The following is a 13347-nucleotide window of genomic DNA, read 5'->3' as shown; positions in this document are numbered from 1 at the left end:
AGCTTTTCCAACTTCACACACGGACTCCTCCTTCTGCCTGAGGAACTCTTCCAGCTTCCCCCATGCCTGGCTGATATGCCTCTCATGTATGAAGTCTTAAATAAATGTCACCTCCTTAAACCAGCGGTGATGGCGCACGCCTTTAATCCCAGCACTCGGGAGGCAGAGGCAGGTGGATGTCTGTGAGTCTGAGGTCAGCCTGGTCTACTACTTCCAGGACAGTCAGGCTCTAAAGCTACAGAGGAAAAAAAAAAAAAAAGAGCACCTTTTTTGAACCGAATTCTGGGTGTCTTCTTCCTTCCTAATGGTTTCATTTGGAGTACTGATCATACGTATAAATATATATGTTTGCCTACTTACCATAATTAACTCCAATTAACATCTGTGACCAACAAAGAGATTATTTTTACTTGGTCCCCTCGCAAATAAGCCTGCAAAAAGATACCTGCCTCATCAATGGGTGTGCAATGGTGTGTGACTGGTAACTGCCCCATCAATGACTGTGCAACGGCATGTGACTGTAAGCCTGCCAGGTGTGCTCACAGAACTGTTAGGAACCCTACAGCCTGCTTTTCTCTTACCCCGGGCTTTCCTACCCTCATCATCTTTTTTACATTTACTTTTTATGCTCCACATTTGAGGAAAGAAAACAGACTATAATGAAACTAGACAATTAAAAGTAATAACTCCATACCTTAATACCTGAGCGAACATGTGCATACACATACACACCACATAAAACATCAGACATAGACATATTCCTATAAAAATTTAATTGTTATGAAATAAAACTTTTAAATCAGATTAAGAGATCATACATTAAGGTTAAAGCTGAAGGAAATAATTTTTACTTACAAACATGGCAAATTAGCAATAGTCAAAAGTAGCCAATCATTTGTATAGCAAGATTTATAACTGAATTGGCTAAATCCCATCATTCATCTTAGATTTAAGTATGTAGCGTTGAACTCAGGACCTTACTCATACCAGGCAAATGTATGATATCTCCAGCCCATTGTTCAACATTTTTGATTAGGATAGTTAGTATTTTGTGCCTTTGCGAACATAGAGAATTTAATTATTTGGAATAAACATCATGTAAATGCCCACTGCCTCACTTGTCAGGTCTACTGCAGCAGTTAGCTGGGCAACCACAAGCAAACCGCCCCCAGTGACATGGAAACCGTGGGCAGCTGCTCATTACTAGTATTAGCCACAACTCTTTTTCTTAATAGCGAATGGATAACAAACTTACACATCCTTCAGGCTGAAGGCTAAGCAAAAATCACATAATAATAGGTGACAAATTCTCCCTACAATTTCTACCCTACTTAACACACAAAAACATTTTTAAGCTGGGAGAGCACACCTACAGTCCCAATTCCTGGAGACTGAAGCAGGATTCTAAGGTCAAGGCCGTTTGAACTGAGAAACAATCTAAACATCGTGTGAGGGATGACTTGCACCTGTAATCCAACACCGGGGAGACTGAGGTAGGAGGACAGAGGCCAACCTGAGCTACCTAGTGAGCTCCAGTCGAGTCTGCACTGTAGAGTAAGACCCTGTCTCAAAAAGAAATGTAGTGAGATTCTGTCTCAAAGTAGAATGTAGAATACAAAGCACTTGGGAGTCAGGCACAGTAGCTGAGAAAGGAGGTTTACAAGTTCTAGGCCAGGCAAGCCAGTGAGAGCCTCTCTCCAAAAAAACAAACAGACAGACAGACACTGAGCATGTATTTCGGGGATAGAGCACTTTGTCCACTGTGCTCGATGCTTCGGCTCAAGCCCTACCACCATAACAGATGATAGACAGACAGACAGAGGCAGGCAGGCAGACAGACAACAGACAGATAGAGGTAGAAAAGGGTTGGAGAGATGGTACAGCAATCAAGAGCATTGGCTGTTCTTCCTGAAGACCCAGGTTTGATTCCCAGCAACACAAATTGGCTCACAACCATCTGTAACTCCATTCCTATACCCTTTTCTGGCCTCCAAGGGCATCACGCAAGCATGTGCTACAAAGACATACATGCAGGCAAACCCTCCATATGAATGAGTAGATAAATATCAGGTGTGGTGGTACATATCTATATTCCCATCACTTGAGATGTGGAGTCAGGAGGATTAGTTCAAGAACACCCTTGGCTACACAGTTCAAGGTCAGACTGAGTTATACTAGCCCCTACCTGAAAACAAACAGCAGGGAGGTAGAGATGGAAGAAATTCAGAGAAAAATTTTAGTTATTTTGGACTGGAAAGATGGCTCCGCAGTTAAAAGCACTGGTGGCTCTCCCAGGTTCAACCTCCAGCACCCACATGGCGATTAATAACCACCCAGAGCTCCCATCCCAGGAGATCTGACACCCTATTTTGGCCTCCGTGTATACTGCATGTAAGTGGGCACAAACATACATGCAGGCAAGACACTCGTATTTTTAAAAGTTACTCAAAGACTAGAAAATAGTACCCCAGGGTGTTAAAAAACCAAAGTCCCATACTCTACTTATTCATTTTAGCTCTTTTTCTTCTTAAAAAAGAAATGTTCTAGTCAGGTGGTGGTGGTGCACACCTTTAATCCCAGCACTCGGGAAGCAGAGGCAGGTGGATCTCTATGAGTTTGAGGCCAGCCTGGTCTACGAGAGCTAGTTCCAGGACAAGCCTCAAAGCTACAGAGAAACTCTGTCTCAAAGAAAAAAAAAAGGTCTTAATAAATATAATTTTTCTGGTTCAAAGAACCCAAAACCTTTGAGGAAGTAAAGACAGGATAATTTATTAATAAGACAGTTTTTGTTTATTAATACTTTTTTTTTGAGACACAGATTGTCTGCATAGACCTGGCTATCTCTGTAGACCAGGCTGGCCTCGAACTCAGAGATCTGCTTGGCTCTGCCTCCTGAGTGCTGGGATTAAAGGTGTGCACCACCATCACCCAGGCATTAATACTGTCTTTAAACGCTGTCATCAAGAGCTATTTTCTTTTTGTTTAGGGAGAACAAATGTGAAATCTGTTTTCCTTTATCAAGACAAAGTAGAAATTCTCAATTAAACTAATTGGGTTTTTTATAGTTATTTTTGTACAAAACGCTGTTTATCTCACAAAAATCCATAACACTTAAAACCATTTTTAACAGAGTATTTAAAAAATAGGAATGTAGGAATTTTTTTTTTTAACCTTGGAAATGAAGGTTAATTACCCTCTGTAACCTGGGAACTCATGGGACCTCTGCCAAGCAGAGGAAATGACAGAGCAGGAAAGGGTACACTTCTCTGTGTGTGGACAGTCATAGAGAGGGGACAGAGACAAAGGGGAAAGGGAGGAGAGAGAAAGCATTCAGTGAGATGGCAAGCAGGGCACTGGCACCTGTTAGCACACTCAAAGCAGGAACAGGGATTTGAGCCCTTCTCCCAACCCAGCCAGCTAAAGCTCTCAGGAACATGGTTTCCAAACTACTTAACTCTGGCTAGAAATTCCATTGTGAAAATGAGATCATGGTGACTTCGTTCATCAAAAGTCTATACAATGCTAAGAAAGTCATTTTTATTTTCATTAATGGCTGATTACCTAAAATCTGAAACCCTCCAAAATACAAACTTTTAAAGTACTGATATGATGCCACAAGTGGAAATTTCCATGTCTAGCATCATGTGACAAGTTCCAGTCAAAACACAGGCACACTTCTAAAAAACTATATAGTTACCTTCAGCTATGCAGGCAAAGTGTGTAGGAAGTACAGGTGAAGTTTCACATGTAGGCTTGGCTTCCACCCTTACTATATGTATGCTAATAAAAAAGATGGAAAATCTAAAACCCCAACATGTCTGATCTCAATAATTTCAGACAAGGGATATTAGACCTGAATTACACTTGGTTCTTCAGAATTAAAGAATTTATTTTTACAACCATTTACAAATATGCACCCAATGACAGTTCAGAACTGCCTATAACTTGAGTTTCAGGGGATCCGCTGACCTCTTCTGACGTCTGTGGGCACCTACTTGGACATGGCAATACAATTTATACATAAACCACACAGGCACACATAAATATTTTATCTGAAAACCAAGCAAAGTTCTATTAAAAGGCAGCAAGAGCCAATGTGCCAAAGAGCACCTCAGTTCCTTTGGATGTGTGGTCCTCGTGGAAATAAATAACATGATGTACCAAGAATGTAAGTCATACATTCTACTTTATTCAGATTCAGGACTGTTATGTTAGCAATCCAGTTCAGAATAGTAAGACCAATCAAAGCTTACAGTACTTCTTTTGACAGCTACTTATGTGCACATGGCATATAAGGAATATTAATGGCTAATATTAATAACACTGTCATTTATATTCAGCCAGGCAACATGCTATCATCTTTCATGGCTCATCCCCCATGTAATCCTCACAACAGATAATACATCCCATAGCAATCTGTATTCCATAGTCATGAAACCGACTGAGAGAGGCTGAGGAACTTGCCCTAGGTCACACCTAGACTGACAGTCAGGGAAGATTCTTGTTGACAAGCTATCTTGCTCTACATTTAGCCCACCAGTCAGAAGCCACCTCAAAAAGTAAGGGATCACATTAAGGCCTCTGTAAAAAGGTTTCATTCTTTGAAAGTGGTTAACTTTTTAACGAGTATGGGAAAGAAAAGCATAACGAAGTACATGGGCCGGAGTGCTTGGACCACAAAGCAAAGTAAAACAACAGAGAAATTCTGCCCAAGGGATCTATGCCCATTACAGACACAATAAGGATGAGAAAGTTCATCCACTGCACTGATTCAGAAATCTTGAATTAGGCATGGTGCAATAAGCTTGTATTCCCTGCACTCAGGAGTCTGAGCAAGAGGATCACAGGGTACCCCAAACAAATAAACAAAAACTTGGATGCAGTTTTCCAAACGAAGACCAATTAAATGTGAAAGATTAACTACCATCACTATGATATATCGCCAACTTTAGCCAAGTCCAGTAAAGTCCAGTCCTCAAAACTATTTCCTTGATCTGTCAACCACTCTAATGCAGCTTTGCTCCTGTGGCTGTAAAGTCTTCCGAAAAGCAGCATCTTGTAAAAATGCAGGCCTAATACAGACAGAGATAAACGGTATCACGAGGCTAGAACTAAGAATGAAGTATGTTCAAGCAGGGAAACAAAAGTGACTATAAATCCAGAAATATAATTTTTAAAATTAGGTCATTTCTGACCAAAACACAGATCTGTGACGAGCAGCAATCTGGCTGGGATGCTCATACACACACAGTATGGTCACATGACGTCTCTATATGAGAAGCACGTCAATAAGAGCCTGTCCTGATACTCTTCTCCCCAAAGCAAAAGCAAATCCGGGAAAAAGATACAAGTCAGGCAGTCTTCAGTGGCGTCTTCAGAAAAGACACCACCTTGGATGAGGATTCTTACGGCAATGAGCTTTAAGGAAGGGAAGCCTCAAACTGCCCCAAGATCATTTATGCAGTTAATGAACCACTCCAAGTAGGCAAGCTTACTATCAATGTTAGGTAAAAGTACGTCTGTCCTAACTCTTAAGTTAGTTAGCAAAACATTATGAACACTCAGAGTGTAAAAAAGGACGTGAATATCACTGCAAAGCCAAACATAAACAAACCTTCCACATACTCAAAGCAATGCACTAGAACTCAACAGAAACATGCTGGTCATATGGGGCAAAGAGGATCCAAAAAAGGCTGGAAATGAGAGGAAAGACAACTGTTCCAGGGACATAATGCTTGAGTGCTTGCAGAAGGGTTCAGTGGCAGGGCAAGGAGTGATGGAGCAGGGAGGAGCAGACAGGACTCCCACTTCGCAGTCTACTATCATTTACTAGGTCCGGGAACCAAAGTATCAAGGAACCTATGCCGAGGCTTCAGACTTTTTCCATCTATGAGCTGAGAACAAGGGCAAGTATCTCATCACTGTCTGCTAGTGAGGAATCAGGGGATAATTATGCAACAGTGACTTGAAAACTACCAACCGACTGTCCCAAACATTAAGGTACTAAACAATTAACTCTCTAGAAAATTAGCCACCCCCAGCTTGTTTACGCTGAAGCCGATTTGTAAAGAAGAACGGGAACAGTCCACCCAGGAAGTGCCTGAACTGTGTTTTCTTTAAAATGAGCTCATAAACTTTTGTCTTGGATTAGGTCCACCACGAAGCACAATTCTGAAACTAAAGCCCAATTACAACTAAACTAGTCATAGTGAGACTTTCCTATTTGATAAACACATTAGCAGCAGCACCAACTACTCAGCAGTAACTGTTTTCTGTCAGAGTGATAGTGAAGGCACAGTACTACCCTTTAAAGTGTCAAGTGCCCAGGCATACCCCTAGGGTCTCTGGTTCTTTTCCCCTGGCCCTCTCCAGGGTCTCCAATAGAACCCTTGAACTCTCTATACAGCCTACACTGGTTTTCAAATCAAGATCCTCCTGCTTCAGCCTGGCTTCAATCACCTTTTAAAGCAAATCCAAATTTGTGTTAAAGAATAAACAATAAACAAAAGACTCAGATGGTATTCTGTGTCTAATAAGTGCTGCAGTGCAAGCAAAAATATTTTACCAACCAAAACACAAGTTTCTAAGCTTTACTTAGTTGACTAAGTGACATTCAGCTTCTTTTTACAGACCACTCATGTAGCAAAATACTTTGCTACATAGACTGCAGGACAATTTGTCTCCATCAATAACCGTATCAGCTTAGAGAAGTAACAAACTGTATGTACCATCTGAGCAAGAAAACTCAAGCCCCCCAGAAGGGACAATGAATGATTAACAAGAACAGTTTTGATTTCAAGAGCGGCAAGGGCAGACTGGCCATTACAGGAAACTGTACTAATGCTGACAAAGCTAAACTGTTTACAGAAACTAGGAAGCTGTCCCCTGCTCCTCCCACTGTCATACACCCGGTCCTGTCCTCTATGGCCAGTGCTGCTTACACTGCTTAACTGTAACTGCAAGCTTAACTAAGAGACCAGTGGGCGGTGACTCCAGGCATTTTGTCAGTCTGACTGTGTTGCCAGCTGTACCATACCCAGCCAGTCCTCCACCCAGCCAACTCACGTAGGCTGTCATCCACATTACCAAGTGCCCTAGCCACTGTCATTGTAGAAGTGTTTCAAAGGACAAGATGTGTCACAAGCACAGCGATAGGCGACCATGAACTGACAGCCAAGGTTCAGTGTAGGTAGCTAAGAGAGCACTTCTTCCAACATACTACCCTGGATGTGTTAGCACCTGACATCTGGACAGCAATGTGATTCTAGGACATTTCTTTTCCACATAAGCTATTTAGTTTACCCACAATGGAAACTAACCAGAAAAGGAAATGCTTGACGTGAGAATTTTGGAAAAAAAAAAAAATCCTATTAGCACCCAAAATTACAACTAATAAATGAGCAGTCTGCTGCAGCATTGCTACCGTTTTCCTTGTCTGAAAACCAAGAGGTACTCACTCAGCTTAAGCAAAATGTAAGATATGAAAGGATCTCTAAAACTGTCAATAGTTTTTCTCATTTCAATTTGCAGTAAGAAGTCTAATACAATCAACCAATGGCTAAAATGAAAAACCTTTAAAAGATCTTTATTTATTTAATTATTTGTTGAGGAGGGGAACAGTTCAAGTATGGTGGCTCACAATCATCCATAACTCTGGTTCTAGGAAGTTCAATATCCTCTTCTGACCACCATAGGCACTAAGCATATATGCAGGCAAAACACACATAAAATAATAATAAAAAAATCAAAAATTTTCAATTAAAAATATTTTAAAATCTGATTATACCATTGCTCCAATGGAAGGAACAGCTAATGAACACACATGACCCAGAAAAGTCCTGGCAGAAGAACACTATAAAGAGAGCTAGGGAAGTGGAAAATCAGGACACATAGGAATCAAGAGGTTATAGGGTATGTCCTGCTGCCTATCAATTATACTGTTGAAATCACAGTGAAGCTAGCTGGAGCCTTTACCCACAACAGGCATGTTCTAACAGCAGAGGAACTATCAGAATCCTCTGAGTTTCAACAAGATGACTTCTGGAGTCTGAGAGGAATAACGGACAGCGCAGGAAGAAAGCAGGGGCGAGTACATCATAAGTTACAGATGAGAAAAGACAGCACCCAGGGGTCGGCAGGATGGGGGAAGGCGCTGATGGTGCCTCTGGGGAAGGGTTTAAATTAGCAGCATGCTTTCTTAGTGCCAGACACCACAGCCCACTAAAAAATACAATTATCAAGTGCCTACCACGGGCCAGATACTACTGACAGTGCTGAAAATATACTCAGGTGAGAAATGCTTGCCTCCAGCTTACCAGCAGATCTCGCTTTATTCTCATTTCTTGTGCCTCTACTCTTTATCAGAGAAAAAAAGTATTTTTGGAACCCGCCTTTCCCTGTCGTTGATAGCATTCTTCTACTGAAACATTAGCTGGGTCAAGTCAAGAATACAGAGGTCTTCATTCTGAGTGGTTCTGTTTGCTCTTCGATAAATAAAACACATACATGTGCCTTTCTCAACAATGACACAGACCCTGATATGATAATAAGATGTGAGAGCACAGACTCTGAAACTGTGACATCCCAACTTCCTTCCATTAGATAGGCCTCCGACAATCGAGAGGGAAAGAACAGATACACTGTTGCTCCTTTATTCATTCAGGGTGTACTGACTGCTTACTGTGGAGCTGGCTGCTTCTTCCCTGGCCTTGGGAAGATAAACATCTGAGAAAACAGTGGAAAATGTGTCTATTGAGAAAATAAACCAAGGAGGATAATAAGCTGCCCTTAAACAGGAGGGTGGTAGAAGGGAGCAATGAGAAAGAATATGTGGAGAGCAAGCAAGTCTACAGAAAATACAATGACAACAGGGACCAAAGGTCAAAAATAACCAGAAATCTGGTGACTTGAGGAATTCATCCTTTTTCATGTATAATGCTGCTGGATGCTCAATACATGAATTAGAAATGATATATACAGGAATGAACTGTCCTAGCCAGCACATAGCATATGCTACACTAAGGATGTAAGACATGGGTTTTGTAAAAAAGGTATCATAAACCTTTCTTGTAACTTTTCTAGACCAGCCTGGACTGTACCAAGGAAGACTGTTGCTGTGCATCCTTGCCTAGCCACACCCTTGGGAGTCACTCGAACGTCAGCGACATACATCCTCAAACAATTTCCTAGGCAGTTTTACTTTTAACTGTCACTTTAATTATATTACAGGAAAGCACTTCAGATCTGAACTATCTCTAAACTGTGCACTGGCTACTGCCGATGGAATTTGGCAAACAGAACCAAATACGATCAAAGTGCTCACAATTAAATTATAAAACATTTGGTTAAAAATTTTGTCTCAATTCTTGGTTTTGTGTTTTTGAAGTCAGGGCCTTGCTGTGTCACCCAGGCTGGCCTGGAGCTTATGATTCTTCTGCTTCTCGTTTACAAAGAACTAAGAACATAGGTATGAGCCATCCCCAAACATGCTGTATCTTTAACTTTGGCTTAGATCCTTCTTTCCTACCCTTCAATAGTGCATAAAAGCTATGAAGTATTTCATAATCTGTTTTAAGATAAAGGAGGAAAAATAAATGGAAATTATTTCCCATGTAAAACAAGAGCACAGCAACAATATTTCCTTTCTTATAAAATATTTTATAGAGTATTTACTGTTAAAAGTTTAGTCTCTCATCTGGGCATGGGAACTCATGCCTGTAATCCCAGCACTTAGGAGCCAGAGAAATGAGAGTCACTGAAAGTTTAAGGCCAGCCTGGTCTACAAAGCAAAGAGGAAAAAAGATTCTCATCTCTTTATATCAAACTTATCTCTGTTATAAAATAAGAACCTCAGAGGCTAAATGGCACATACAAACAACTAGACTCACTCACAGGACTTATTTTAAAAAGAAAGGTCATCAGAAGGTCATTATGACTTTACCTCCTAGCCAGTATAATAGCTTCATTAAATCTATAGAGTGGACCATAGTTTTTAAACTTGCTTAGTAAAAAGCACACACAGCAAACCAACATTTGAGGCTACATCGTTTACCTAATAGATTACACTGTGGAAGTCTGTAAGAGGTGCTAAACCAGACATTACTAAAAGTCGCTTCAGAGCGAGGGTGGCTCAGCAGGTAGAGGCATCTGTCACCAAGCCTGAGAACCTGAGTTTTATGCCCATAACCTACACACTAGAGGAGAACCAACTCCCACAGGTTGTCCTGTCATCTATATGTGTACTATGGCATGCAGATGCCCTCCCCCTCATAAACACACACACACACAAACAGAAATAGATACATTTTAGGGAAGGGCATGTCTTACCAGCTGGAACTCCCGGCGCCGGTCGTAGGCATTCTGTATGCCACTGTCTTCCCACAGGGCTTTTATAGCGGGAAGATACTGCAGGAAAACTCGAGTTTCCACCATCCCCTGGGCAGCCATGGGGGCACGGGTATCAAATGCCATCAACTTGTCGCCGTGGAGCTGGTTTTTGTTATCTCCCCAGGGAATATGAAGCTTCTCTCGGGCATCTACCAGCACCCTCATACCTTTGTTTAAAAAGAGAAAAAGACAAATGAGGAAGAGTCATTAAGATACCATCAGGATCTTTGACCCCTGCGTTATTCAGTATTGGTTCCTTAAATTTTTTTTTAGCTATTACAGAACCCCCACTTCCAAAATGGAGACCAGAAACAGAACCTTTATCTTCTCAGAAGTTTAAAAAACGTTTGTTCGTTGTCTTAAAATTAGAAGCCTTGGAAAGTAATATCACTAACAAAAATCACTCTTTCGGAAGGATTTTAATACACTGCAATCATAAAACCACTTCTGGAGTGGAAGACAGTCAAAATCAGAGACGGAAAAGTAAATAATGTGGCCTAGCCCCAAGTCCAGGCTCCAGACAGCCCGGCACAGGCGAAGAACTATTCGCTGTGCAGACAGGGTCCTGCTCCTACACACACGGTCTTCTATGACACACTAGAGCCTCCCACGACCATGCCTCAAATCAGTACAGCCATCTGCTGGCTTTACAGGAGTCTAATAGGAAAACCAATCGCAAGGTGATACACAAACAGGGGCTTCCACTTACTCAGGTCAGTTCGCACTCAATACTATCACTAAACTATGACTTCTGTCTTAGTCTATTAGGAAGTCATTTCTTTGGATACTGAAAAAAAAAAACAAAAAAAAACCCCAAACTGTTTTGCTTTCAGTTTTCTGACCATAACCAACTCAAGAAAATAAGATGCTTAGCTAGACTTAAACTTCATCACACAATAATGCTCAAAGTAGTTCTTAGGCCCAGTGTCTATCAAAAACCAGGTGTTTACCTTACCCACAGTGAATACCTGAGTCCATTCATTAACATAATTCTTTAAGTTCAACTGCAGCAGGATACAAAGGTACCTTCAATTATGGACTAGCAAGGTACAGTTTACAGCCTTAGAAGAGACCTTAATTAGTTTTGTGCTAAACATTAAGGCAGACTAAATACAACCCAACCATCCTTTACAGTTTAACTGCAGAGATCCATTGGCAAAGAGCCATGGACTGTGAGCTCTTGGTCCAGCCTTCTCCCCTCATTGCCCTACAATGTCCCCCTCTCTAGTTTTTCCCCCCAATCGAAATCCTGAAGGAGTTAGGACATGAAGGGGCTTGCTTTATGTACTTCCTGAACAACAAAAACCCACTTTAAAAAAAAAAAAGCAGCCACATAACAACCTGAAAAGACCTACAATGTTAAAGTTTGTTTCCAAGTCCCAGATAAAACAGGGTGACTCCTTAATCACACAAAACATCAGGCACTGTACCTCAACTTTGCTGATGTCTTTTATGTAGAAGATACTTGACACCAAAGAAAATATACGAAAGGTGACATTTTAAATGACAAAATAAAAGCCACCTCCATGGCTTCGTTGAATGATAAAAAAGACTTCGTGTCTTTTACAAAGAGGAACAATATTTTAATTTTAAAATACTGTCAAATAGAATTTGTAAAGTCCATGATTCAACACTACCCATATTCACTACCTCCTGTATGGTCTCCTACGACTTTTAAGGCAGAGTCTTTGCAGTTAAACTCACATTCATTTAAGTATTAGAAATGATGCCTTTTTTTTCTCTTGTCCCAAGTTATTAAGCAAAAAAAAGATATAAAGTGTGCAACATGTTGAACTGTGATTACAAACATCCTGTATCACTGGAGGGGGGGGGGAATAAAACCACTCGCGCCGCTAAATTTTTTTTTTTTTTAAAAAAAAGGCTTTCCTGATGCCAGTTCAGTAAACGCAGCACCCTTGAGTTTCGTACTCTTGCCCCAAAAGGCCCCAGAGGCTGTCACTCTATGCCCTTGACAAGAGTCTCAGGGCAAAAAAAAAAAAAAGTTTCCTCACTGCGACCGTTCCAGAACTTGCTTAACTCAAGAGGTGGCCTAGGAAGCCTAGAGCTGGAAGGGTATCCGACCCGGTTACTAGGGTCACCCACCAGGGACGGGAGATGAGGGAAGGAACGGGAGTGTAGGACCTGGGACTGCTGATGGATGGGCAAGTCCGGTGTGCAGGGAGGACACAAGTCGCCCTGCTGCCCGGAGTCACCCTGCTCGCCGCACTTCCCTCTCGGAGGGGGCGAGGCCAGCGGCGGGGTGCGGGGCCGACCGTGACCCACACTGGGGTAGCACGGGGGACAGCGGGGCGTCCCGGATCGAAAGAACCAGGGCACAGCGGCGCACAGGACGGTGCCCGAGGCGCGCCCACCCGCTCGCTCGCCCGACCGATCTGGTCCGGTCCAGTCTCCACAGACTCGGGACTGGCGGGTGAGGGCGGTGCCCGGCCCCCGCTCCCCAGGGGTCCCCGGGTCCCCGAGCCCCGCCGCGTCCCCGCACCTTTGATCACGTTGCTGTAGATGGTGGGGCGGAACTCCTCGCGCGCGCGCTGGTCGAAGTCCTGGCCGTGGATGATCCGCATCTGCTTCAGGAAGGTGGACTTGCCGCTCTCGCCCGCACCCAGCAGCAGGATCTTCACCAGCCGCTTCACGTAGGTCTTCTCCCGCGACAGGCATTTGTCGATCTCCTTGGACTTGCGCTGCTGCTCGGCCTCGCCGTTCGTCAACACGCAGCCCGGGAAGCACACGGACAGCACGGAGCGCGACGGCAGGAAGTCCGCCATCTTGCCGCCGCCGCCGCCTCGGCGGGCCCCTGCGGCTCCTCCACCTCCTCCTCCGGCAGCGGGTGGCTCCGGCAAGGCGGCTGGAGGGCGGGGAGCGCAGCGGCGGCCCGAGCGCGCCCGGGGAGGGAGGGAACCCGAGGACTGACTCGCCAGGGCGGGCCGCGCCGGCCGGGGGAGG

General features: G+C 43.1%; 1 protein-coding gene across 1 annotated transcript in view; it reads right to left on the bottom strand.

Moving 5' to 3' along the window:
- Gna13 (G protein subunit alpha 13) overlaps nt 1-13324 on the bottom strand; it is a 39695-nt gene extending 26371 nt beyond the window's left edge. Inside the window, exons 1-2 of the mRNA XM_005350647.3 lie at nt 12887-13324; nt 10327-10553 (exon numbers count right to left, since the gene is read on the bottom strand). Of these exons, the coding sequence (XP_005350704.1) occupies nt 10327-10553; nt 12887-13169 (510 nt within the window). The 5' untranslated portion in view covers nt 13170-13324. The remainder of the gene's footprint in view (nt 1-10326; nt 10554-12886) is intronic.
- Between the last annotated feature and the right edge of the window lie 23 nt (nt 13325-13347).

The sequence above is a fragment of the Microtus ochrogaster genome, chromosome 7, assembly GCF_000317375.1.
Source record: "Microtus ochrogaster isolate Prairie Vole_2 chromosome 7, MicOch1.0, whole genome shotgun sequence".
Lineage (NCBI taxonomy): Eukaryota > Metazoa > Chordata > Mammalia > Rodentia > Cricetidae > Microtus > Microtus ochrogaster.
The sequence above is the reverse complement of the archived record's forward strand: the minus strand, read 5'-3'. Positions and strand labels throughout refer to the sequence as shown.